This window comes from Tachypleus tridentatus, chromosome 12 (genome assembly GCF_004210375.1).
Source record: "Tachypleus tridentatus isolate NWPU-2018 chromosome 12, ASM421037v1, whole genome shotgun sequence".
NCBI lineage: Eukaryota > Metazoa > Arthropoda > Merostomata > Xiphosura > Limulidae > Tachypleus > Tachypleus tridentatus.
This window is the reverse complement of record NC_134836.1, coordinates 30,326,385-30,351,733: the sequence shown is the minus strand read 5'-3', so window position 1 is coordinate 30,351,733 and position 25,349 is coordinate 30,326,385. Positions and strand designations below refer to the sequence as shown.

At 35.0% G+C, this 25,349-nt stretch overlaps 1 protein-coding gene across 2 annotated transcripts in view; it reads right to left on the bottom strand.

The window, feature by feature from the left end:
• Positions 1 to 3,037: 3,037 nt before the first annotated feature.
• LOC143235455 (trissin receptor-like) overlaps positions 3,038 to 25,349 on the bottom strand; it is a 37,620-nt gene continuing 15,308 nt past the window's right edge. The window contains exons 1-3 of one of the 2 annotated variants that reach the window (XM_076473649.1): positions 12,999 to 13,179; positions 9,416 to 9,629; positions 3,038 to 7,281 (exon numbers count right to left, since the gene is read on the bottom strand). In XM_076473649.1, coding sequence (XP_076329764.1) covers positions 6,038 to 7,281; positions 9,416 to 9,611 — 1,440 coding nt within the window. In that variant the 5' untranslated portion in view covers positions 9,612 to 9,629; positions 12,999 to 13,179 and the 3' untranslated portion in view covers positions 3,038 to 6,037. Of the gene's footprint in view, positions 7,282 to 9,415; positions 9,630 to 12,998; positions 13,180 to 25,349 lie in introns of those variants that run through there. The other variant, XM_076473648.1, reaches the window with a different exon arrangement.

Genomic DNA, 25,349 nt, shown 5'->3' with positions numbered 1-25,349 from the left:
CAACCCTGACACACACACCCTAGGAAAGTAGCCAGCTAGTAGAAAGATGATTCAAACCACGTATACACCAAGTCTAATACTCACATAATAAAGTTAGCCAACTAGAAAAAAAAGTAGATTCAAGGAAGATAGAGACCAATCATAACACACACATGCACAACAGAAAGCTAGACAACTAGAACAAACAGGATTCATATAAGATAAAGACCAACCCTTACAAAAGCACTAAAACATTAGCAAACTAGAAGGAAGAAAATTCACGCAAGGTATAACCCCCCCCCACACACACACACTAGGAGTTATATGATTAGAACAACCCTAACATACACATCAAGAAGTTAGTCAAGTAGAAGATACTGGACTGAAATAAGGTATAGACTACCCCCGCTACACACACACACACACACACAGTAGGAAGTTAGCCCACTAGAACAATATAGATTCATAAGAAGTATATACAAAGTCTCACACACACATACATCTACTAGGAAGTAATCTAATTTGAAGAAAGTGGATTCAAACTCCTGAAAAACACATGAAGAATGTAGCCACTTAGAAAAATGAAGATTCGTAGAAGTTATAGAGCAACCCCGTAACATACACACATTAAAAAGTTAACCAACTAGAACAAAGTGGTTTTAAACAAAATATATACCAACTCTAACTTACACACATACACACACTATAATGATAGCCAAGTAGAAGAAAGTGAAGTTAAACAACTTATAGATTAACCCTAACACACGTACCAGGGAGTTAACAAAATAGAACAAAGTGTTTCTTAACAAGGCATAGACCAAATCTGAGATACAATATCTGAAATTTACCCAAATACAACAAAGCTGATTCAAGTATAATATAGACCCATCCTGAAACACACATACCAGAATATGAGTCATCTTAAACAAAGTGGATTCAAAAAGCTATAGACCATCCCCAACGTGCACATCAGGAACGTAACCAAGTAGAAAGAGAAGAAACATAAAGTTAAAGACACTAGGAAGGTAGCCAAGTAGAAGAAGGAGGAACAGAAAGTCACAGACACCAGGAATGTAGTCAAGTAGAAGAGAGGAGGAACAGAAAGTCACAGACACCAGAAAGGTATCCAAGTATAAGAAGGAGAAACAGAAAGTCAGACACCAGAAAGGTAGCCAAGTATAAGAAGGAGAAACAGAAAGTCACAGACACCAAGAAGGTAGCTAAGTATAAGAAGGAGAAACAGAAAGTCACAGACACCAAGAAGGTAGCTGAGTATAAGAAGGAGAAACAGAAAGTCACAGACACCAAGAAGGTGGCTAAGTATAAGAAGGAGGAACAGAAAGTCACAGATACCAGGAAGGTAGCCAAGTAGAAGAAGGAGGAACAGAAAGTTACAGACACCAGGAAGGTAAACTAGTAAAAGGAGGAGGAATAGAAAGTTAAAGACACCAGGAAGGTAGTGAAGTAGTGAAAGGAAGATTAAAACAACGTGTATACCAATATTGCCTCACATATCAATTGGGGGTTCATGTATGAGATCTGAATCAAATACACTTTTTTTTCTAAATTAAAAGTCAAATCTTAGTTTATATTTATCAGTAGCAACAAGATTTGATCATGACTGATTATTAAAGTTTTCTTAAATCAGACTCCCTCAAACAACTAAAAAATATAATAAAAGTGAATTGCTTAAAATTGTCAAAATTTTAGAATTAACGGTTAAAAAATCAATGAGAAAAAATTAACTGAAAACTATATTGTTGAGATATTAGTTGAGAATGATTTGTTGTCTGAGAAATCATTAGGGAATACTCTGATGTCTCCACTAGCCAATGAGAGTTGAGTGATAAAGTTAGAAATTCGATTAAAACTCGAACAAATCGAACTTGAAAGGCCCCGTATCGAAGAGGAAAGAGAAAGTAAACGTATCGAGACCGAACAAAATTGTATGAAAGCAGAGAAAGAACAAGCCCGTATCGAAGCTGAATGTTGAGAATAAGCCTCTATGAAGCCCGAGAAAAAATTAGGCTGAAATATATCGAAATTAGACTCAACTTCAATCGACAAAATGACAACTTTGAACTCGGTTAATAAATATTAAAGTACCACCATTTAATATCAAATGTTAAAAACCTGTTTTTGTACTTTGATATTTTGTGTCGTATTTAATTAAAATGTATTCCAATTACCATTTCTTTGTACGCAACGGTTCGAAAACTGAGGTCTTCCAGAAGATATCAATGGGATCTGTGACTTCCTTCGCTGCGGAACCTTTAGTCATACATAAAAATACTGAGATTACTCTTGCTCAATACTGTTGAGGTCCACAACACATTTTACTTTAAAAATATTAATTTCAGCTAAATATTCTGGTAAAGGTTGGTTCTATGGTGAAACTTTGGATTTCAGACACAATGAAGTGGCTTCGAATCCACGCGATACCACAGATTATTCCCAGCACTTTAAGCTAAGGATAAGTTATCAGTTGAACTTTCATCTTTTATCATAGATTGTATGTGTTAGGCTGGTTTTCCCTGGTCAGTATTTCAAAATTAGAAACAACAGAAGGTAGTTTTTAGTATTTTTAGTATAAACATTAAATGAAAACGTTTTCGTGAGTTATTTATACTGGACTTTGTAACAAACAAACTTATAAAATAACTAACCACAGTAGGCTTTAATGAGAAGATACAATGTATTTTTTGCACCATTTTATGTGTTAATACACTTTTTATGCTAAACTTTATTCATGTATTTGTAAATGCCGAAAATGAATTTTTAAAAAAGTAAAAAGAAACTACTCCTAAGATACTGTATAAAAAAATCTGTTTTATGCAGACTTGTGATAATTGGCATGAAACTTATTGTATAAGTTTCAATTATTATACGAAAATATTTTTGCGTGTAATGAATAAATAAGCACAAAGAATACATTAATAAATTAATTATTTAATTAAATAACGAAATAAATACAAATATTTAATAACATAAGCAATTTTACAAAAAGGAATCGAAAAGTGTCTCTTAATGTATTTTGCTTTTAATGTATTAGAAGACGTCATGAGATAGCGTTCTTATTCATAACCCAAAAATAGTGGATAAAAACATTTATTAAATAACTTTATTTTGCTTTCGGGCAGGTGACTAGGGCGCTTGACTCGCAATTTGAGGGTTTCAATCCTCATGTCATCAAACATACTTGTCTTTTCAACCATGGGAACTTTATAATGTGAGAGTCAATTCTACTTTTCATTGAAAAAAAAAAAGAGTAGATTAAGAGTTGGTAGTGAGTGGTGATGATTAGCTAGCTTACCTCTGGTTTCATTCCTAAATTAGAGACGGCTAGCGCAGATAACTCTCGTGGAGGTTTGCGCGAAAATAAAAAAATAAAGCATATTTTAAGTCTTACAAAAACACCTTAATTCAGTTAAAAAGTATTATATATTTCTCCGCTTTCGACAAAAACGTTTCTTTTTTGTCTTATTTTTTTTAATTAGGTACAACTTGCACCGAGGACTATCTTCACGTAGTTGCTCTTATTTGTGAACTCAGACTACGTGGAAGAAATCTGGCCAGCAGCATCAATCAGTCTCCATTTCTCGTGTTGCTCTTGTCTCACTGAATCGTAAGTATCATATGGCCGTCATTCGTTCTGCGCACATGACACTAAAGTACTGACCTCACGCGGCAACAGGCCGCAAATAATAAATTCTCGATTTCACAATCTAAGTATATTAAACACTGCGTGAAAAGCGGTAACGAACATCTTTTTTTTTTTTTTAATTATGACATCTATAGATCCGAAAAGTCTTCTAAAATATGATCAAACTTTTATTTCCGGTCATTTTTTCAGTTACCCTCTTTGTATTCTAAGACAAACATTAATGAAATCTTACTGACACCTAATGAATGTGCCTTTTATTACATAAATTTCTCTTGTAGCCTTAAATATTTGCTTTATCGTAAAACTTCACAATGAGTCCGCCAAATTGTAGCTTTATTTAACCATAACATACAACACCTTAAGTTATTCATTGCTGGTTGGTTAATTTTAACTAAAATATATAATAGTTAAAACATGTAGATTATACTCCCGAGTAAACAATGTTTTCTACATAAGAAACAATTTTATTTGGCGGATAAGTATATTACTGAGTAAAGAAAGGAAGTCAGCCGATAGAAATATTACCTAGTGTAGAAATATTGGTTGTTTGTTGTTTGGTATTTAAGCCCAGAGCTACACAATGAACTATTTGCACTCTAGCCAGCGCGTGGAATCTAATCTTGGATTTTATATTTGCCCTCCTTAATGTTGGATTGACAGGTCACGTGAAAGGCACTTAATTAATAGCACTCATTCCCAACTTTTAGGCTACACTTATCTGACCGAGTGGTCAAACTTGACCGTCAGTATTATATCGCACCCTTCCGCCCTAAAGTGTCAAGTGAGTTTTTGTCGCAAAGGGACGCAAATAATATATCCACGGATTTACAGCTACTGTGGTTTAGTCATTATATATTTTTAAATTCTTTATTGTTTCTTTCATAACCAAACAAAAACAAACAAACAGTTGTTTTCATATTGGTTTCTGTCAATAATTTCAACCGAAGCAATAATCTGAACAGCCAGTTCCGAAACTTCTTAAGTATAAGTACAGAACCTTAAACTGCTGACCAGAAAAGGAGGGAGGTTAACCAGTAGCACCCGCCGCTTTGTATGACTTCTCTAACTGAATAACGGGATTGACTGTCACGTTTACAATGTGTTTGCAGCTTAGAGAGCGAAGCCCGTTTTTCGGTATCACGTCTCGAACTTCGGGCCCTTTAATACGCAGACCGACATGTTAACCACAAGGCTACGCTCGGCTCGTATGAATATAGAGAACGTATATAAATAGATTAGGCAGAGCTTTAGGGAATACCATTTTGATAGATACTGGGAATATCAAATTTGGTTATTTTTCAAGTTAATGTCTGTCAAAAAATTACGAAAATCAAAGTTGTTTATGACTAAAGCCACTTTCAGTCTAAAGTTATTTGATATATAATAATTTAGGTATCAACTAGTTTAATAGTGAATATTTTATTCATAGAAACACATCCATATTCCTCTTATACCGCGAATAACACATATTTGAAATAACATTTTTTTCGGTATATTTTAATTTTACAAATATATTTAAAAATGATACGTACGTTATAGTTGCAATACATTTATATGGGATAAATACATTATTCACCTCAGAACATGGAACTACAACACAAAATACCAACGTTTTAGCTTTTGTCACGTTTATCACTGTTGTACTCGCGTTATTTTTATCTTTGCTTGAGAGACGATTATTTTAAAATAATATATTTCTCAAACACTACAAGATAAGAATGAGACGCATTATACTTTGTAGCAACATTCCCTTAATATTCAACGTTTAACACAACATTTTATCTTTCACGTATTAATGATAAAACTTTAACACTAATATCCAGTCATTGAAAAGACGTTTTGTTTCTCATGTGTTCTTAGTAAAATTCTGACACTAACATACAATGTTTTATAAAACGATGTACGTCTCACGTATTAATGATAAAACTCTGACACTACCATTCAACCTTTGATAAGACGTTTAACCTTTCACGTAATAATGGTAAAATTCTGATATTAATATCTAGCCTTTGATACAACGTTTGATCTTTCACATATGAATGATAAAACTCTGGCACCAATATCCAACCTTTGATAAGACATTTCATCTTTCACGTATAATAATAAGATTCTGACCTTATAATATAACCTTTGACAAATTCTGATCTTATAATATAACCTTTGACAAACCTTTTTATCTTTCATACATTACTGAGAAACGCTGTACACAAATTTCTTAATATTTTCTAAAATTATACAATAAAACATTTTATGAAATTGAGCATATAAATGTTAGCATCATGCAATGAAATTTCTTCCTTACGTCTCTGTTTCTCATAGAAGAATGTAACGTTTTCTGTATTTATATTTTTTTATTCCTCAGTATTTTGATGTTTAATAAACGTATGTTACCTTTCATATTTCTTGGGACCTAACGTTTGTATTTGGATATCCACTGACATCAGAACGATATTTTCGAGTTCGTCTTAGAAATGTCATTCTTCTAAGTGGGCGACATTGCAACAGATCCATGATCGAATGCCGAAAGTTCTTGGAGAGAAAAGCGTACAGAATTGGGTTTAGACCCGAATTCAAGTAAAGTACCAACGTCGTAACGATAGTGAAGACTGCTGCAGAAGAGCTGCCACCATGATAATTAGGAGACCAGTATTGCCAAAACTTTCTAGCGTGAAAAGGTAGGTTACAAAGAGTAAATGTAAAGACGACAGCCACCAGTAAACGAATCACTCTGCGCCGAGCTTTTAGGACAGTCGTGTTAGTGTTACGCTGCAATATCTGATGTTTTCTCAGAATCAAGGTGCTTGTTTTGTATCTCATATTCCGGGTCCCTTTATGTAAGACAACCGCTGTATGGTCTGCGTCAAGACGGCTTCTGTCCAAATCCCTGTTGATTCCTGTTACTGAGAGGTTCCTTCCAGTTGGTTCTGGACTAGGCGATAGATCGGAGCAAGATTTATTTGTCACCGAATTCCCGACGATGCTTCCAATGGAAAATGATCGGCAAATATTCGAACTGGTTGCGGATAAAAACGCATTTGTGTCACTTCCCGACTCTGTGAGTGGTCTCATCCGCACTTCGTTTGTCTGTTTCGGTATGTGACTCTTCCAAAGACGGACACAGATAATAGTATAGATTACTGAGATAATCGTCAGAGGCAACAGAAAACACACAACAAAATTCACAATATCGTACGTTTTGGAGTTGTACAAGGATCGTTTCATGTGACAAATGACAAAATGCTTACCTCTTAGTGGTACAGCTGAGGTTCCAAACATGAAGAGTCGCGGGGAACAGTACACAGCGCTGACTGTCCACACCAAAGCCATAACAATTCGCAAGCGTCTTATGGTAATGACGCGTTTCCTCCACATTGGGTGAACAATGGCTACATACCGTTCCAAACAAATCACTGTCAAAATACCAATGGAAGCCGTGTAACTCAGGCTTTGTACAAAATGATACATTTTACATAAAAAATTTCCAAGGGACCAACTTTCTGCCAGGTAATTATACAAATTTTGATAAACACAGAACAAGCCCACACAAAAGTCAGCTACGGCCAGGTTTGTGAGGAAAAAATTTGTAATTGTGTGCATGCGGCGATGAAAGGCCACAACCAGAATTACTAAGAGATTACCTAAGACAAAAAAATAAGAAAAGAAAGAACAACATACGAATTATTGATGTTTGGATAATAAAGTGACAAACATTTTAACCTTACAAATCTCCGTCATTACATTTAAAATTGGAATTATAATGACAAGAATTACAAACATGAAATAAGTCCATGCTGACCTGTAAGGTTAAACAATTATTTTTTATGAGTTAGAAATCAAAATTTAAATATATCACGTAAGTTTTATTTACAGATTTTATTTGCTAACAATATTCTCTATTAAACGAATGATTATTTAATTCTTAAACTGACATTTAATGAAGATTGTCTTATAGAATTCTTGAACAGACGGATGAAATCATTTCCAACACAAATTTATAAATAATCAGAACTGGTGATTTCATGTCTCGAAGGCCCGAAGCTTTAAACTAACTTACTAACCTAACTGATATATTAAACAAATCCAAGAAAATAACTGTCACAATCTTTTCAATACAAAGGCAGTGGTAACATACTGGGTTTTCATTAATATACTAACAAAGGTATGCATCAATGTCGGGCTTTAAAGATAATACTACATAAATGAGGATGTGAGTCGCCCCTTCCATAATTTTAGCTGTATCACATAAACCGTCCTCCCGAGATAAAGGAACCCACGCCACACGCGGCATTCAACGTCTCTGTCATTTCATGTTGCCTTAAATAATTTTGCTACACCGGGTGAACCCTTACTCCTAGCATTAAAGTTGTAAGATGGAAAGGACCGCCAAATGTTTGTTTGTTTGTTTTGTTTTTTTGGAATTTCGCACAAAGCTACTCGAGGGCTATCTGTGCTAGCCGTCCCTAATTTAGCAGTGTAAGACTAGAGGGAAGGCAGCTAGTCATCACCACCCACCGCCAACTCTTGGGCTACTCTTTTACCAACGAATAGTGGGATTGACCGTCACATTATACACCCCCACGGCTGGGAGGGCGAGCATGTTTAGCGCGACGCGGGCGCGAACCCGCGACCCTCAGATTACGAGTCGCACGCCTTACGCGCTTGGCCATGCCAGGCCCGACCGCCAAATGTAAAACGTTTGATCGTCTGCATGCCTTTCTATTTGAAATCGATATCTGGGCTTCCGCCACAGATAATTTTGAAGGGACATGCAAAAGGAAAGGTAACTTTTGAACACTTTTCACCATTGTGCTTAGAAGACCGAATAGTAGGATAATATCATCGATATTATAATGCACAAATAGATTCAAAAGTGTTGTAATAGGCAAAAATAAAAATAAATTGGCATTTTTAATGAAACTATATAACTCATGTTAGACATGGAATATAGTAATTAAACAATGGCTGTAATGAAACTACATAACTACTTGTCTACATGTTAGACAGTAATTAAACAACTGCTACAATGAAACTAGATAACTACATTTTCGATACAACATACAAAACTAAACAACGGCTTGGAATGAAATTATATAACCACTTGTTTACGATCTCATTATAGCATACAGTAACTAAACAATAGATTACAATAAAAGTTGATAACTAATTGTTTGCAAGTTCAACACATTATACAGAAACTGAACTAGACAATAGTTTAAAGGCATTTATGTAAGTAGTACATAGTTTTTAAAACAGTTTGAAGGTAGGTAAATAAGTAATCGATGGTTTGTTTAGACAATTTAAAATAAGTAGATAAGTAGTCAATAGTTTGATTAGACAGTTTAACCCTTAAACAGCGGGAATGTTGCAGGTGGTAGCAGCATCGGTTGATGATGGCCGCCATTTAAGGGTTGAAAGTAGACATAAGTAGTAGATAGTTTTATTTTAGAATTCAAAGATATGTTGATAAGTAGACGATATAAACATGGTTGGTTGAAATAGATGTTGATAGATGTTAGACGGACAGGAAGTGCAATGACCTTTAGGTTACTGATCATGGTTAATTAACGGGTAACTAAATGGTCCATAAATTAATAACTGTTAATTTCTTCAGCTCTTTCTGCTATTTCGTTTAAATAACTAGAGAAATGTTTTCAACAGTAGTGAGAACGTAGTAACAGTACATTAAGTTACCACTATTATATTCTTCATTAGGTTCATATCTAGTTCTGACTTGCGTAACTAACTTACTTTAATGAAAATGTAGTAACGTACCTACAAAACAGGAACTAAACACAAGAGTATAAGCTAGAACTAGGGAAATCTTCACACTTTTATTGTTCAAAAAATTGTCAATTTGGTTGGTGATGATTGGCGTCCGGTTTGTCCACGAACCGTTACCGTTTTCGAGATTTCCATATTCAACATACACATCCAATACATCGTTGATATCTGTATTATTTCCTTCCATGCCGATCAAAGTTTAAGCCTATAAGTGGAAATATAAGATGTTTTTTATTTTATTCTGTTGCGAATCGAGAAAATGTTTAAGGTAGAAACAGAGAAAACCATTCATATAATAAAGAAGTTCACTTCATATTACTTGATATTTTATTAATTACCCTAGCGGAATCTTTGAGAACCAAATTATTGTTCAATATTTTCCACTATGTTAATCAAAGAAATACCGCATAAAAAAGTTCATTACTTGAATCCGCAATAATATATAAAAATGATTTTTATACTCATATGCTTTGAACCAATTGTATCGGCTCGGCATGACCAGGTGGTTAAGGTACTCGACTCGTAATCTTAGGGTTGCCGGTTTGAATCCCCATCACACAAAACATGCTCGCCCTTTCAGCCGTGGTGGATTTATAATGCAATCGTGAATCCCAGTATTCGTTGGTAAAAGAGTAGCCCAAGAGTTGGCGGTGGGTGGTGATGACTAGCTGCCTTCCCTCTAGTCTTACACTACTAAATTAGGGACGGCTAGCACAGATAGCCCTCGAGTAGCTTTGTGCGAAATTCAAAAACAAACAAACAAACGAATATAAAAAGTCATACAAAGAGAAGCACATGCCTCTCCTTCCTGGAATCCTGAAATATTTTTATTTGAAAAGTCTGTTTACAAGTGTGCAAAATTTAGCTATCTATCGTGTCACGAGATTCAAGATTTATTGCTGCATGTATTAATTATGGAAAATTGGACTGGTCGTCAAGGTTGCCAACAATACCATATTCTTTTTTATCAGGGGTGCCATTATTTACGTATCTGGCTATTTTATCCTTTCGCTAAAGCTTTTAACAAAATATTAAATTATAGAACCTGTTTTGAATTTCGCACAAAACTACTCGAGGACTATCTGTGCCAGCTGTCCCTAATTTAGCTGTGTAAGACTAGAGGAAAAGCATCTAGTAATCACCACCCACCGCCAACTCTTGAGCTACTCTTTTACTAACAAATAGTGGGATTGGCCGTCGAATTATAACGCCCCCACGGCTTAAAGGATGAGCATGTTTCGTGTGACAGAGATTCAAACCCGTTACCCTTCAGATTACGAATCGAGCATCTTAACCACCTGGCCGTGCTAGGCCTCGCAAGGGTGACATAGCCTCTGGTTTCAATATTAAAGTCTTCAAGATTACTGCTGAGCCATCAGGGAGTAAACCAATATTTTGTTTTTCTTTGTGGATATTTAACATTAGAAATAGGTAATTTGGTTGAAATTTATAAATAAATCAGGGCATGTATATTTTTCATGTATTTATTAACTGTCGTAAAGTGCGATATGTTAACATATCAAATTTAAAAAAATAGGTACATTAAACCTCATAGTTTATCAGTTGGAAATTAACGACGAATATGTATAGAATGTTTTCACGTGAAAATTTTAAAGCAAACTGAGATGTAGGTTGCGTTAAAAAAATCTCTAAAATCGGTTATCAGTTGCTTGAACATGTGACGTTCTTTTAAAAACAACAATTAAGTTTATTATTCATTAGTTCTCAAAATATAAAACCTTAGGTTCAGCTCATTTCTCTGTAACTACTGAAGTTTATTATTTTACAGTCACATTTTTCAGTGGAAACAAATTATAAGTTGGAAAAACAACAACAACTAGTAATGCTCTTATCAACATAAAAAAAAATTGTTAAAGCATGTTCCATTATTACAGCTAACCGATATATATCTTTTATTCTTATCCGTTCTCGCTCCCCCATATCTACGATCTTGAAAAATGAACAAGGAGAATACACATAAAAACCTATTGTGTTCATTATAGGCTCAACTGTATAAAATGTCAATAAATTCTTAACTAAAACCTTTACTTCTTTATTAAAGAGTAACTCTTTCTATATTGAAAAATCCAAAAAAAAATCGTGAACAGAATCAAATATATTTGCAGAGAAAAGTAAGACATTTTGGTATCATTTGATGTAAAATCGCTCTTCACTTGTAAATTGTTTTTTGTTTTTTTTGTACAAAGCTACACGAGGGCTATCTGCGCTAGCCGTCCCAAAGACTAGAGGAAAGACAGCTAGTCATCACCACACACCATCAACTCTTGGGCTATTCTTTTATCAACAGATAGTGAGATTGACCACAACTTTACAACACCCTCACAGCTGAACATTTTTGGGTGTGACGGGGATTCGAACGCGCGACCCTCAGATTACGAGTCGAACGCCTTAACCCACCTGGCCATGCCGGGCCATATACTTGTGAAATAAGCTCTAATCTGTTTAAAAGTGAAACTAAAACAAACTGACCTTGAATCTAACGATATAAACCATCTTAGCAACCTATCTGAATACAATGTAAACAACACATACTTCACATATCAAGACAACTTCTACAACAGTGGTTTACCCATGGGGTCTTCCCTTCCTACTCTGCTTAGTAACCTATACATGTCTGTGTTCTAACTACTTGGACATCATTTCACACACATACACACACAAAAACCCATTTAATTTGGTTACGTTACGTGGGCGTTACGTGTTGTTGTTGATCGGTTGTTAACATAACTGAAATGCTCAACAATTACTTTTTGCAGTTGGCAGTATAAGTAGCTCAGAGTTTTGGTTCTTAAGAATGCAAAAAAATTAACCTTTTTAAAATTTATAAAGTAATTTAAATTGACAAATTTACTTAAACCTTTCCAGTCACTGGAGACGGATTATCTTGCTTATTTCAAATAATAACGTGTCTAGCTGAGTCTTTTTATGATAAATTACACTCTATGAATATCAGTTTCTAACAGATATGTTTGAACACCTAATAGAAGGCTTGATTTGTATTTCTTATATAACCCCATGTTTAATCATAGTCCAATATATTTCAATTCCCCGCTTGTACAGCTGTAAGTGTACGGATTTACAACGCTAAAATCAGGGGCTCGATGGATACAGCAGATAGCCCGATGTGATTTTGCTATAAAAAATGTTTTAAGCAGATATAATAACTATATTTGAGTAAACTCTCCGACATAACATACACTGAAACATTTAGTACCAAAACTATAAGAATTAGATACACTGATATACTATTTACGAAAACTACAAACATCGTAGTTTATAAAATACTAACCAATATCAAAATATAATGATGCCTCTGAGATACATACGTGTCCTAGCATGTGATTAGCCAGATACAAAACATAAGGGACGTTTCTCAAAGTGACTTGATTTAATATTGTAATCAAATTCCTTCAATTATAAACCTTACGAAACGTATAATGCACTTGAAATATACTACTAATTTAAAAATCCGAATAGCGTTTGGTTTTGTTTTGTTTTAGTATAGTATAACGTAACACAACTCGACAAACAATGTTCAGAGAGGATCACGAACCTCCTCTTGTTGTTCTTTCACAGAACAAAATACCCTTCTATATGTTTCACTGCATCACTGATGACGCTTCGTATATTTGCTACTCCGCAAAAATGATCTCAGCCCTTCCAGTGGCGTATTTTCAAACTATTTTTCCGTCTGGCGTCACTTCATGTGGGGTTATCGATTTTTGAAGAAAGCAACAACCCTAAGGGGACAAAGTACTGAATATGCAGTACATATAATTAGTTATTTGATATACTGTTATTATCTGAAATATGCATATTTATAATATATAAAGTTATATTGAGAGAAATATACTGATACTCATGGCATAGTTACACTCACTGCCAACAGTATTTTCAGCCGTTCATGTATACCTTCACTCTTAACAACATTTCAATAGTTCACTATAAATACATTCATTGTTAATAGTATTTTCAGTTATTTCTTATATAGATACCCTTGCTGTTAACAATATTTTCAGCTATTCATCGCATTCGTACTGTCACTGTTAACGACATTTTTGGCCTTAAACCCAATGCTTTATGAAGCTCAGATGCTTTGAGGGTTACATTATTCCAAAATTCAAAAACTAAGCTAACAGTTGAAATTAGCTCATAATAAAAACTAAAAACTGATAAGCTGATAACGTATAATGATTAAATATATCAATGCTGTTAAATAATATAATATTAAAACAAGACTAGAATAAAACAAACTACAAACAATCTAATTCATTGCGTCATCCCCATTTCTTTCTTTCTTTCTTTGGTTTTTAAATTTCGCGCAAAGCTACAAGAGGACTATTTGCGCTATCCGTCTGTAATTTAGCAGTGTAAAACTGAAAGAAAGGCAGCTAGTCATCACCATCCGCAGTCAACCCTTGAGCTACTCTTTTACTAACGAATAGTGGGATTGACTGACCATTATAACGTACCCTCGGCTGAAAGGGCGAGCACGTTTGGTGCGACGGTGATACAAACCCGTGACCCTTGGATTACAAGTCGAGCGCTCTAACCACCTGTCCATGTCGGGCTTTGTGTCATAATCACCACAGAATAATGATAACATCAAATTCTATGATAGCGTAACACACCGGAGAACTTTCAAGTACTGTGGTTTGTTACTCGGATATGGCCAAGTCCCTTTCTTTCGTCTCAGATACACTTCAACTTTCAGTGTTATCTAGACCAGTTTATCTCCTAAGCTTAGATCAGCTTACAAAGGTAAACTAGACATTTAAGACTTAATGATGTCTGGTAGTATCAAATGTCGTGTAGAACAAAATAAGCTCTTTAAAACTAGATCTTTTACTTTAGGGTAAAGCTGCAAACTGAGATCCGGGCTATCGTCCACTGCGGGATTAATCTTTTACTGTCTTCCCCTTGAACTTTAACTTAGTTCATAACTAGTAAAAACATGGTATTTCTTTATTAAAATCATGTTGTATAACAGAGAGATTCAGTATTTATTAGACATTAAGCAGGTAAATTCACCATAAGCAGTGACCAACAAATTTTGGCTCACTGAACTTTGAATTTAACGCTGAAAAAACAACAACAACACAAACGAGTGTATTGACTTTCATTTTACACAATATCTATGCTTTACAATTTAAGAAAGTATAATTAGGCTAAAGTTTCTGTACATGCCGTATATTCTGCATATAACACTTAAGACTAAGTTCTTACAACTGATACTTCAACGAAATTGTTGTCAGAGTAACGAAGATAGCGATCCTCATTATAGTAACAGACATGCCGTAAGGAAATAACAAGATGCATTCTGTATCACACTAATCACTCCTTATGTTTTAGAACCATGAAGATTGAAACACTCAAGTGTCAAATGTTCGAAATAAGTAAATTTACCAGTCACAAAAGTCAAATAATCAATCTATATTTCAATAACTATAACCTAGCATAAAAGATATTTTGCTAAAGATAGAATTTAAATCTTGACTTTGACAGTTTAAACTGGTTATTTTTAATATTCTCCAATACATATATTGAACAATGTTTGAACAGACCACACTACCTGATCATTTACGTTCATAACAAACTTGTTTAAAACAATTAACTCAATTAACCCCTAGTTTTTATTTCTACATTCTTGTGTAAAACTGTGAGCTTTAATTCTATCATTACAGGTAAAACTGCTTTAACCAGATGTGATCCCACTCAAACATTACTGACCAAAGAGGACAAATACCTCACATATTGAAATATATATTGAATAAAGAAACCACTTCAAGTTTTAGTTAGGAATCATGTTCTAGATCATTTTTTAAATACTATTAGGAATCACAATGGTAATTTATAATGGACATCACAAGGAATTACACGAAACCTTAATAGAACGTTTGGGCAAAAAGCACTTTAAATAGTTTGGTTTGGTTTGAATTTCGCGCAACACTACTCGAGGGCTATCTGCGCTAGTTGTCCCTAACTTAGCAGTGTAAGACTAGAGGGAAGGAGCTAGTCATCTCCACCCATCGCCAAATCTTGAGCTACTCTTTTACCAACGAATGGTGGGATTGACTGTCACTTTATAACGCCCCCACAGCATACAGGGCGAACGTGTTTGGTGTGACAGATATTCAAGCCCGTGACCTTCAGATTACGAGTCGAGTGCCTTAACCACCTGGCCATGCCGAGCCTTTGCATCTCGAACTAATTTCATCAAACAGTCAGTACATGCAATAAACTAACACTAAATTTAATATTTAAAACAATCAATGGAAGGTACAGTAACTTGTTCAGAACACTTCAAACTGATAACAATATTATAACTACAAGAATGGAAGTTCACACTTTTATTCTAGCAATAGAGTAGTTGGATGTTACTATGATATTCTGTTATGATTCGTTTATTTTAAGGGTCTTACAAAACATAACTCAGTGTAAAGAAAAATATTCATGAACATAAAAACGAATAACAAAACTTGTAAGGTTCGTTCAAGTGTTTGATGTTTATACGTGTCGATGAAATGCATCTATACAGAAATAAGTACAAGTCCAACTCTTTTTTTTTTTTTCCCACATGTTGCAGACGCTGGCTCATGTTTGGCTGTATAACATAAAATAATATCATAGGCTTTATCTTAAAAGCTTTACGTAATACACCAGATAAAGTTTGAATACACTTACACTTTATAAACCAATTCGTTTTAACACTTCAAGATTTGTTTGATATTTGATTTTTTTTATTCTCAGATGTCAAGAGTATGTTTAGTTAAGGAACGTCCGAACATAACTAATAGAAAAATTATTAAACAATTAATTCCACAAACTCAGTTTAAAATGTGTCTTTACAATACAGTTTACGTGTGTTTTTGTTTTTCTTATAACAAAGCCACATCGAGCTATCTGCTGAGGCCACCGAGGGGAATCGAACCCCTGATTTTACCGTTGTAAATCTGAAGACTTACTGCTGCACTAGCCGGGGGTGTAGTTTGAGTAAAAACAGTTTTCAAACAGCATCTATTGAGTACCTCATTAGAGTACCTTTATGAGCTGGTGAGTATCTCATTAGAGTACCTTTATGAGCTGGTGTAGCAACCAGGAGTTTATTGCAGTGTAATAAAAGATCATTGTTGCGCTATAATCTACAACTCCAGTAGTATTACCAATCACTCACGAAACGAATGTAACGTTATGCCTACCTTAAGTTTCATCCTTACTATCAACCACTCCTTGAAGAACTTCAATTTAGAACGCCATAATCTCTTTCCTTTATTTCTTTAGCTTAATGGAAAGAGATTCTGGCATTCTAAATCGAAATTTAGTTAAACAGTTAAAGACAGCTTTTAACAAGAATATGAGTATGCTGTCAATTGATTTTTAGTTGTTTCAAACCGATAAATTAATGCACTCCAAGCTTGGTACGTGTACAGTATATTTAATTAGTGATAGACATTGTCAGGGTTATTTTGAACTTTCGTTCTCAGTACATAACTTGCTCTAAATAAAGTGTTAGAGTGCGCAGGATAAGTCACGCAGAGTTTAACGTGCCATGCAGCAAGACAAGGAAAAGATATTTGAAATGGTTTGCTCTTTCACTCTGTTGAAAAAGTTTCTTACAATTTTTTTGAAGATCAAATTACAAAACAAAACTGACACACAATGGACGCGTGTCTCGATTCACAGTTAAATAACTGTTTCGTGTCATTACCATCAGAGCAACACGAAGGAAAGTAAATCAATGAACACTCAACCTTTAATTTGCCTAGATAGATTTTACTAGCTAGAGTACCTGTACCCTGGATAGAAGTTATGTAACCGGTTCGGCATGGCCAGGTGGTCAAGGCGCTCGACTCGTAATCTGAGGGTCGCGGGTTCGAAGCCCCGCCACACCAAACATGCTCACCCTTTCAGCCGTGGGGGGGGGTTATAATGTGACGGTCAATCCCACTATTCGTTGGTAAAAAAGTAGCCCAAGAGTTGGCGGTGGGTGGTGATGACTAGCTCCCTTCCCTCTAGTCTTACACTGCTAAATTAGGGACGGCTATCGCAGATAGCCCTTGAGTAGCTTCGCGCGAAATTCAAAAACAAAATAAACAAACTCTTGAGGATTATATAAAAATGCAGTGTTAAAAATATAACAGGTCTAACATGATATCTTATGACAGGTATAATAAATATTCAAAAATAGTTGAATTAGCTAAGCCTGTTACTTTCATCTATCATGGAGAGTCTGAACGGAACATTTCCAAAGAAACTGTCGTTTTTATACAGTCTGTTAAGTCTTATTTACTTCAGATGACACTTTATAAGTCATTGATTTGGGTTGTCCAACCTATTTGAAGGGACCTGTGCACTCGAAGGAAAACTACAGCACAGTAACTAACAAAGAATTTTCAACATCATATGATTTTTTAAGCACGTGAAATAAACATCCTGGCCAAGAAACTCCAGAGTTTCATGTAGAGGTGCTTCGGAGTTTAAAATATCAATCACCAGGAAGGCAATCAGCCAGCAATATCTACAGTCCACTGGATCGAGTTCAGCGGCATTGTGTCTCGAACCCCGGATCCTTCGAATTGCATTCCAACACGCTAGCCAGTAACCATCTCTTAGCACAAGTTCTCTCAGACGTAGGCTGCCACTGCAATGCTAATTTAACCAATCTAAAACTCTTCGTTTAAAACTCTTCAATTTAAAACGATTTTAAAACTCTTCGTTAGTAAATTGAACGCCCTTATTAAGTGCCCCCTAGTAGCTCAGTGGTATGTCTGCGGACTGTAACGGATTTATTGTTATGCAGTTATTGTAATACCTAAGTGTTTTTGTTAATTATTTTGATGCATGTGATGTATATCATTGATTGTGTAATGCGCAGGTCCCGCATGTTCTCTAAATTTAAATAATATGTTCGAGAGCAAGAATCAATGATATTGTTTTACGAAAACACTAGCGTATTTTCGAACATTTTTTAATCTTTGAGAATCTCGCTTTAAACTATATATACCAACGCGCCAAGAGACAGCGTATTACTATTGGTCAGCTACAGTAAGTATACTATAAGTGTACGATCACTTCTATTAAATCGATTAACAGCTCTCCAACTTTCGGTTTCCCTAGATAAGTCCAAATCCCTGTTAAATTAGCTATGATGAATATCAAATGTAACTGAACAAAGGAAATGTGACTGGATTTCAAACATGAACTCGCTCACTTTGTCCAATAGACAGTATCACTTCATGATCTTTGTTCTCTGATATCATAGTTTGCCAGCAAGTATATTCCAGTTTCAAAGCACGCTCAAAATAAAATGAAATATCCTAGTGACCGGAGGATAAAAAAAAAAAAACTGAAGGCTGCGATGGTTAGATTTGTTTGTTTTTTGAAATTTCGCACAAAGCTACTCGAGGGCTATCTGTGCTAGCCTTCCCTAATTTAGCAGTGTAAGACTAGAGGGAAGGCAGCTAGTCATCACCACCCACCGCCAACTCTTGGGCTACTCTTTTACCAACGAAAAGTGGGATTGACCGTCACATTATAACGCTCCCACGGCTGGGAGGGCGAGCATGTTTTGGCGCGACTCGGGCGCGAACCCGCGACCCTCAGATTACGAAGCGCACGCCTTAACGCGCTAGGCCATGCCAGGCCTACTATGGTTAGAACAAGATATTTTATCCTGAACACCACGTGTTATTACTATAAAAGTTTGATATATCCGCATATCATAGACGTATTTCGTGATTACGATTTTACAGATAATCTTTGTATGGCTTCCAAACCCTAAATTTATCGTTCATGATAACACATATAATAATTGTATGGCCTGAAAACCGTGTATTCACGACAGTACAGTCGATGTTAATATGGCTTGAAAACAGTGCATTTATTGTTCATGATGTTTCAGTGGAATATTGCAAGTCTTGAAAACCGCGTATTTTAATTAGACACTGCTTTAAAGATTTTCAACGGCTTGTCAACAGTATTAACAATAAGTGATTGCGTCAGATATTATTACAAGTTTTGGTATATAGTGCACATCAGAAAACCTTGTGTTAGCCACCATGTCTTCATTGTTACTTAATATGATTTATTTCGGACAGAAGACTCCGGTTGTTATGTTACATACGTTAACGTATTACTGTTTCAAATAACCGGAAATTTGTATTTAAAAGTTAATTAAATGTCAATATGTATTAAATTTATAATATTTACCAACAAGATCGATACACACAATTTTCTTTTTTAATACAAATATATTTTAACACACAAACAAAAAATAATACACTTTCTAATAACGGTTATTACTAATACTCAATACAAATGATGGTTCATGTGCAAAAATTTTACAAACAATACTAAGTCTTATATCCGGCTTAGAACTGAATATTTTATCGACCATCTAGGCCCACGACGAGCAGATTAATTCTGAGTTGATATTGTCACTCACCTCGCTTAATGTTTGTCCTTTTTTTATGGCAAAGATATTTAATATCCTCGTAGAAGTAATAAGGTCCAAAGTAATTCACTGAAGTTGAACGGTTCGCAATGTTCGAAATTTACCAACGTTCTTGGTCCAGTTCTGTAGTTTTCCGATCAATAATAGGTGTTAATTAAAATTGTAGCTTTCGAGGCCCATAGCACACTGATTATAGCTGACCAATAATAGTAACAATCTTCCGACGCGTCGGTTTTATATAGCAATCACGCGAATTTCTCAAATTTTCGTCCCCCAGTGGCGGAGCGGTATATCTGCGACTTACAACACTAAAAACCCGGTTTCGATACCCGTGGTGGGCAGAGCACAGATAATTCACTGTGTAGTTTTGTGCTTAATTCAAAATAACAACAACAAATTTTGAACTTTCAACAATGATCGAACACGCCAGAATTTTCGTAAAACAAGTATTGTTGATTCCTACTCTCCAATATTCTACAGATTTCGAGAATAGGCGGGACTTACAAGTGAACATCATACGTCACATGCAACAAAGAAAACTACACTGTAACAAATGTAAGCACTAACATAAATTTACAACAGTAAACCTATTACATCATTTATATTGTTCTTATATATTTCTTTGTTTCGCACTCTTTACTCATTCTCTGAAAGCCTAATACAGCCAGGTCTTGTGACACACTGTAGTAAGAAAAAAAATGTCCCCCAGTTGTACAAACATTAAAAAAAAACACCCAAAGAAACGAACTCCACTGATACCGTTTAAGTCGTGTTAGACAAAAACATGTGCAACACCTGGTATTTCCCAGCAGTCTCTATCCAGTTCTCGATCATCAACACAATATGTTATGGTGTTGTACAAAACTAATAACATCTTAACACTGTCGTACTACACTAACAAAACTTGTTACAATGTCGCACCCAAATTAATTACCCTTCCTACAGCATTGTAAAAAACCAATAACACTTTTTATATGTGTCCACCTAAATAATAATTCTTCTTACTTTGTTGTATCAAACTATATTACGCATATTCACAATATCAAAAAAAGTAATTTGCGTATTTCTTTATATCCTAACATCATTTGTAACAAGCTACATCTGCTGTCGTTCCTAATTTGTAACTGCCGACCCGAGGGAAGCGAATTGGCCAGCAGCATCTTCCGCTAACTCTTGTGCTACAATTTATTAACAGATATAATGACTGACTGTACCATTATAATACCTCATAACAGAAATTGCGTGTATATTCACTCTGTATTTCGGTCCCGCAGCCTATAGATTACAAGATGAACGTCCTAATCACCAACTCATGCCAGACCTAGTATCATTCTCAAAGACTATTCTTCTAATGAAAAAATCTTACCTTTTAGGAAGTTTTAGTGTTTTCTATATAATTTTTTTTACACGTACACCACCCCATAATTCAGCAGTAAGCTTCAGAGTCAATAATGTTAAAATAGATGTTAGATCCCCGAGGTTGTCAATGTACAGAAACCCTAATATAAGCTTGCGTTGATTTAGTAAATGTTGACATTCAAGAAAAGCTCAGTACTTCTGGCCTCCTTTGACAAATACATATAAATATGTCCATATATCCTCCAGTGTGTTAGCGATAACTTAATGGAATTATAATGCACAATCCGGAGTTTGGTTTCTTTTGGTGAACAGAGAACAAGTTAGCCTATTAAGTAGCTTTACGCTGAAATAACAATGCAATGTTTACTACGATAACCCCGAAAACAAGTTTTATTTAGCTTTTATTTTAAAATTCAAAATAAAATATTGGTGGAAGATGACCTTGAGTTTTGATAAGTAACATTAATATATAAGGCTTATTAGATGGGGTAGGAGGGCCATTTGGTCTGGGTCTGAAGCTCAAAAAGGGCCTCAGATTTAGACAATCGTTTGTTTGTTTGCTGTTGTACATAAAAAAAGCAGGAAAAGCATTTATTAAATTCTAAATAATGTTAATAAATATATCATAAGTAAAAAATATTCAAATTATGTTTTATTTTTATTTTCCGCTGATCATTGGCTTATTTTGTTTTCATGTGCCATTATTTTGTATTTTCATTATAACCTGGGGCCTCATAAGATATAAGTGGCCCGAAAACATATTTCTATTTTCAAAAGGGAGACAAATATAATTTTTTCGTAACTATAAATCATATATGTTTTTCAAAATATTTTATAAGGCGATTAGTCTTTATAAAACTTGGTATGACTTATACAGCGTACGAAAATCGAATAAAAGCAGCTTATGCGCCTAGTTATGGAATAAGTTCTGTATGAGAAAGTATTAAGAAAAATAAATTTATTTAAAAAAAACATGAAAAAGTACCAACGCTAGGTGCAGTTGAGTTTCTTAAACCATGGTACCAGCTGTGAGTTTTGTTCTGTTTTGTTTTAAGTTTGGAAAGCAAGAATAGTTGTATAAAAATAACAGAAAAATTGAAAGGGAGAAATATATTATTTTTGTATATCTTGCTAAGTGATATCCCTTTGCAACCGTGACAAATAAGACTTAATTTTTGTATTTTTTCTCTCACAATTTGACAAATCGTTTTTGAGATAAAGCTATTTTTCTCGTAATTTAGAGAAACGACGTCAAAGTTTTAGAACTGTTGTTCTAGAGAAATAACAGCTCTGCCTAATGGCTTAAACTTTCACTCTCTATACATTTAATATTTAAATTCATTAAAACACTGTGTCAAAAAGTGTTAATTTTTTATTCTCTGTAGAGTTTAATCAGTGACTTTAACTAGTTATTCAGTTGCCTTATTTCTGTTGCCAGACAGAGCGAGATTTTGTGAAAACAAGGTAAAGAATCCCGAAAGGCAAAAATAAATATATTCTCCCCTCTGGATAACATAGCAAAAATGTACATTCAATACACAATTTGACGATGAGAAAATGCACAACGGCAATAAATATATTTGAGACTCGTGTAATAACAATACCCATATCCAACTGAATAGAAACTGGCTTCATTCAACAGATGTATAGCCCGAAACATTCATGTACAAATCATCTGTTGTTGTTACAGAGGCGAACATTTGAGAGTTGTGTCGCTGTGCTATTTTCATTGTTAAACGTCGATTTCCAACTAGAGATATTCTTTATGAACATTTTATTTTTGAGGGTTTGTTTGTTTATTTGTTTTGAATTTCCCGCAAAGCTACACGAGGGCTATCTGCGCTAACCGTCTCTAATTTAGCAGTGTAAGACTATAGGAAGGTATCTAGTCATCAGCACCCACTGCCAACTCTTAGGCCATTATTTTACAAACGAATAGTGGGATTGACCGTAACTTTATGACGTCCCCACGGCTGAAAGGGCGAGCATGTTTTGTGTGACGAGGATTCGAACCCGCGACCCTCAGATTGCAGGTCGAGCACCCTAACCACCTGGCCATGCAGGTCTTTAATTCTGAATGAAGGACCAATGAATATGACTCAGAGATTAAGATCTCACGTTCAGTTTATTACAAATATTAGTGTAAGGTTATTTTAATATTATAAAAATATTCTAGCAATGAAAACTCGTGTTTTTAATTATTTATTGGAATGTAAATAAAATTAAGTTAAATGAAAAGGATAAACACTTTCTCTGAAGGAAAGCCGACGGCCGCATGAAGGTGTTATCTGTTGTAACAACTCGAACCACCATACAGTAGTATGTTGTCTTCCAGACAGTCAGAAGACAATAAATGTACGTCATAGAAAGGACGTTTGACATTAACATTTGTAATTTCGTGACGTCAGTAAAACGTGCGTATGCCATGAATCACGAGAAGAATAATGCACTGTGTAAGCTACAATTCAGTATGACACATGAAGTTCAAAAATAAGAAAGAAAAATATTTTTTTTTCGTAATTTTAATTATATTTACTCATGAAATAGAGGACATTTTGTATTTCTTTCACCGTAAGAATCAAAAGCTATGCGTCTTAGGAATAGTTAAAATAATGTCTTTGTTATCACTTAATAAAGTTAATACTAATTTTAATTAGCACTATTTTACCTTCCTTTCTTTAATAGCAAGATTAACTCTTTACGCAACACGAGGTTTGTTAACCACACTTTTGTTGTAGTATATCTTTCATTCTCGTTATATTCGATTCACATTTCGTGACTGCACTTATAGAACGAGCACACGACTCTCTTTTCACTCTGTGACAACATCGGTTTTATTACGAATAACGTAGTGCACGCGAACAACCACAGAAATGATTTTGTGTTGGGCTTTTGTGGCCAAAGTAAGTCAGCTTCTCTATTAGAGTTAAATACAACTAGTATTCCACAAATAATGATAAAAATTAAGCTAGTTTCTTTATTATAGCTGATAAAAGTAATACACCATAAATAATTTTAAAAGTTAACATTTTCCCAAATTAAACATGTATTTGCAATTTAGTTACGTGACGTCAGTAAAACGTGCGTATACCAAGATTCACGAAAAGAATTATGCACCGAGTAGGCTACAATACAGCATGAATATGGAGTTTAGGTGTTTCTTTTTTGCACTAAGCATTGGTCTTAATTTTGCTCGTATGCTCCAGTCTTTTATACCCAAGTCAGTTGATTGCCCTTGGCGATAATTATCTCGCAATACTCTTCACCTCTGACAATGCGCCCTCTATCCTGGTATTGTGTAGAAGCACCTCATTCAGACAGTTTTAGCACTTTTTCGAGACTGATATTGTTACAGCTCTAACAGTTCTGGGAGAATGTTAGTTTACAAAATTGCAATATAGCTAGAATTTCACATTGAGAAGGTGGTGGGACGGTGAGAGCATTATCCATACAGAAAGTATCTGCATAGATCATGAGTGTATCAAGATAAGATCAGTGCCTGAGTTGGGGGAACCATACTACATCCAGAACAAGTATGCTCTTCACTCAGACCCTCGTTCCTGTATAAAGAGCAGAATTGTATATGACTGATCATCACTATAGGCCACCCCAACCACATAGCCGAAGTTTCACTACTCGGGGCTAGTATTAAGGGGGTTTGTTCCTTATATCCCTCGTTGAGGGCTAGGAAAATTGGAACACAACGTTACGAATCCCAAAATGTAGCCATAGATGCATTCTATATCATCAGACTCAGGACGACAAAGTAAACAACAGGCTCAAAATAACGAGATCGTGTATGCTATCATCAGCCAAAGGAACATTCCTATATTAGGTTGAAATTATGAACATTCATCCTCACTCCCCAATCAAGTAAGCAAGGAGCATTCCATTTGCCCTTGGAATTATGGGAAGGGCGTGGAAAAACTGTGTTCAACCAAAGATCTACACCTGGTTTGGAATTACGAGGGAGATGGTGGACTCTTCCCATGAACAATGTACCGAACCAATAGTGATCAAAAACGAAGAGCAATGCACACTTCAACCAGATAACCAAACATCAAATCTGAAATAACATCACAAAGAGGCTTC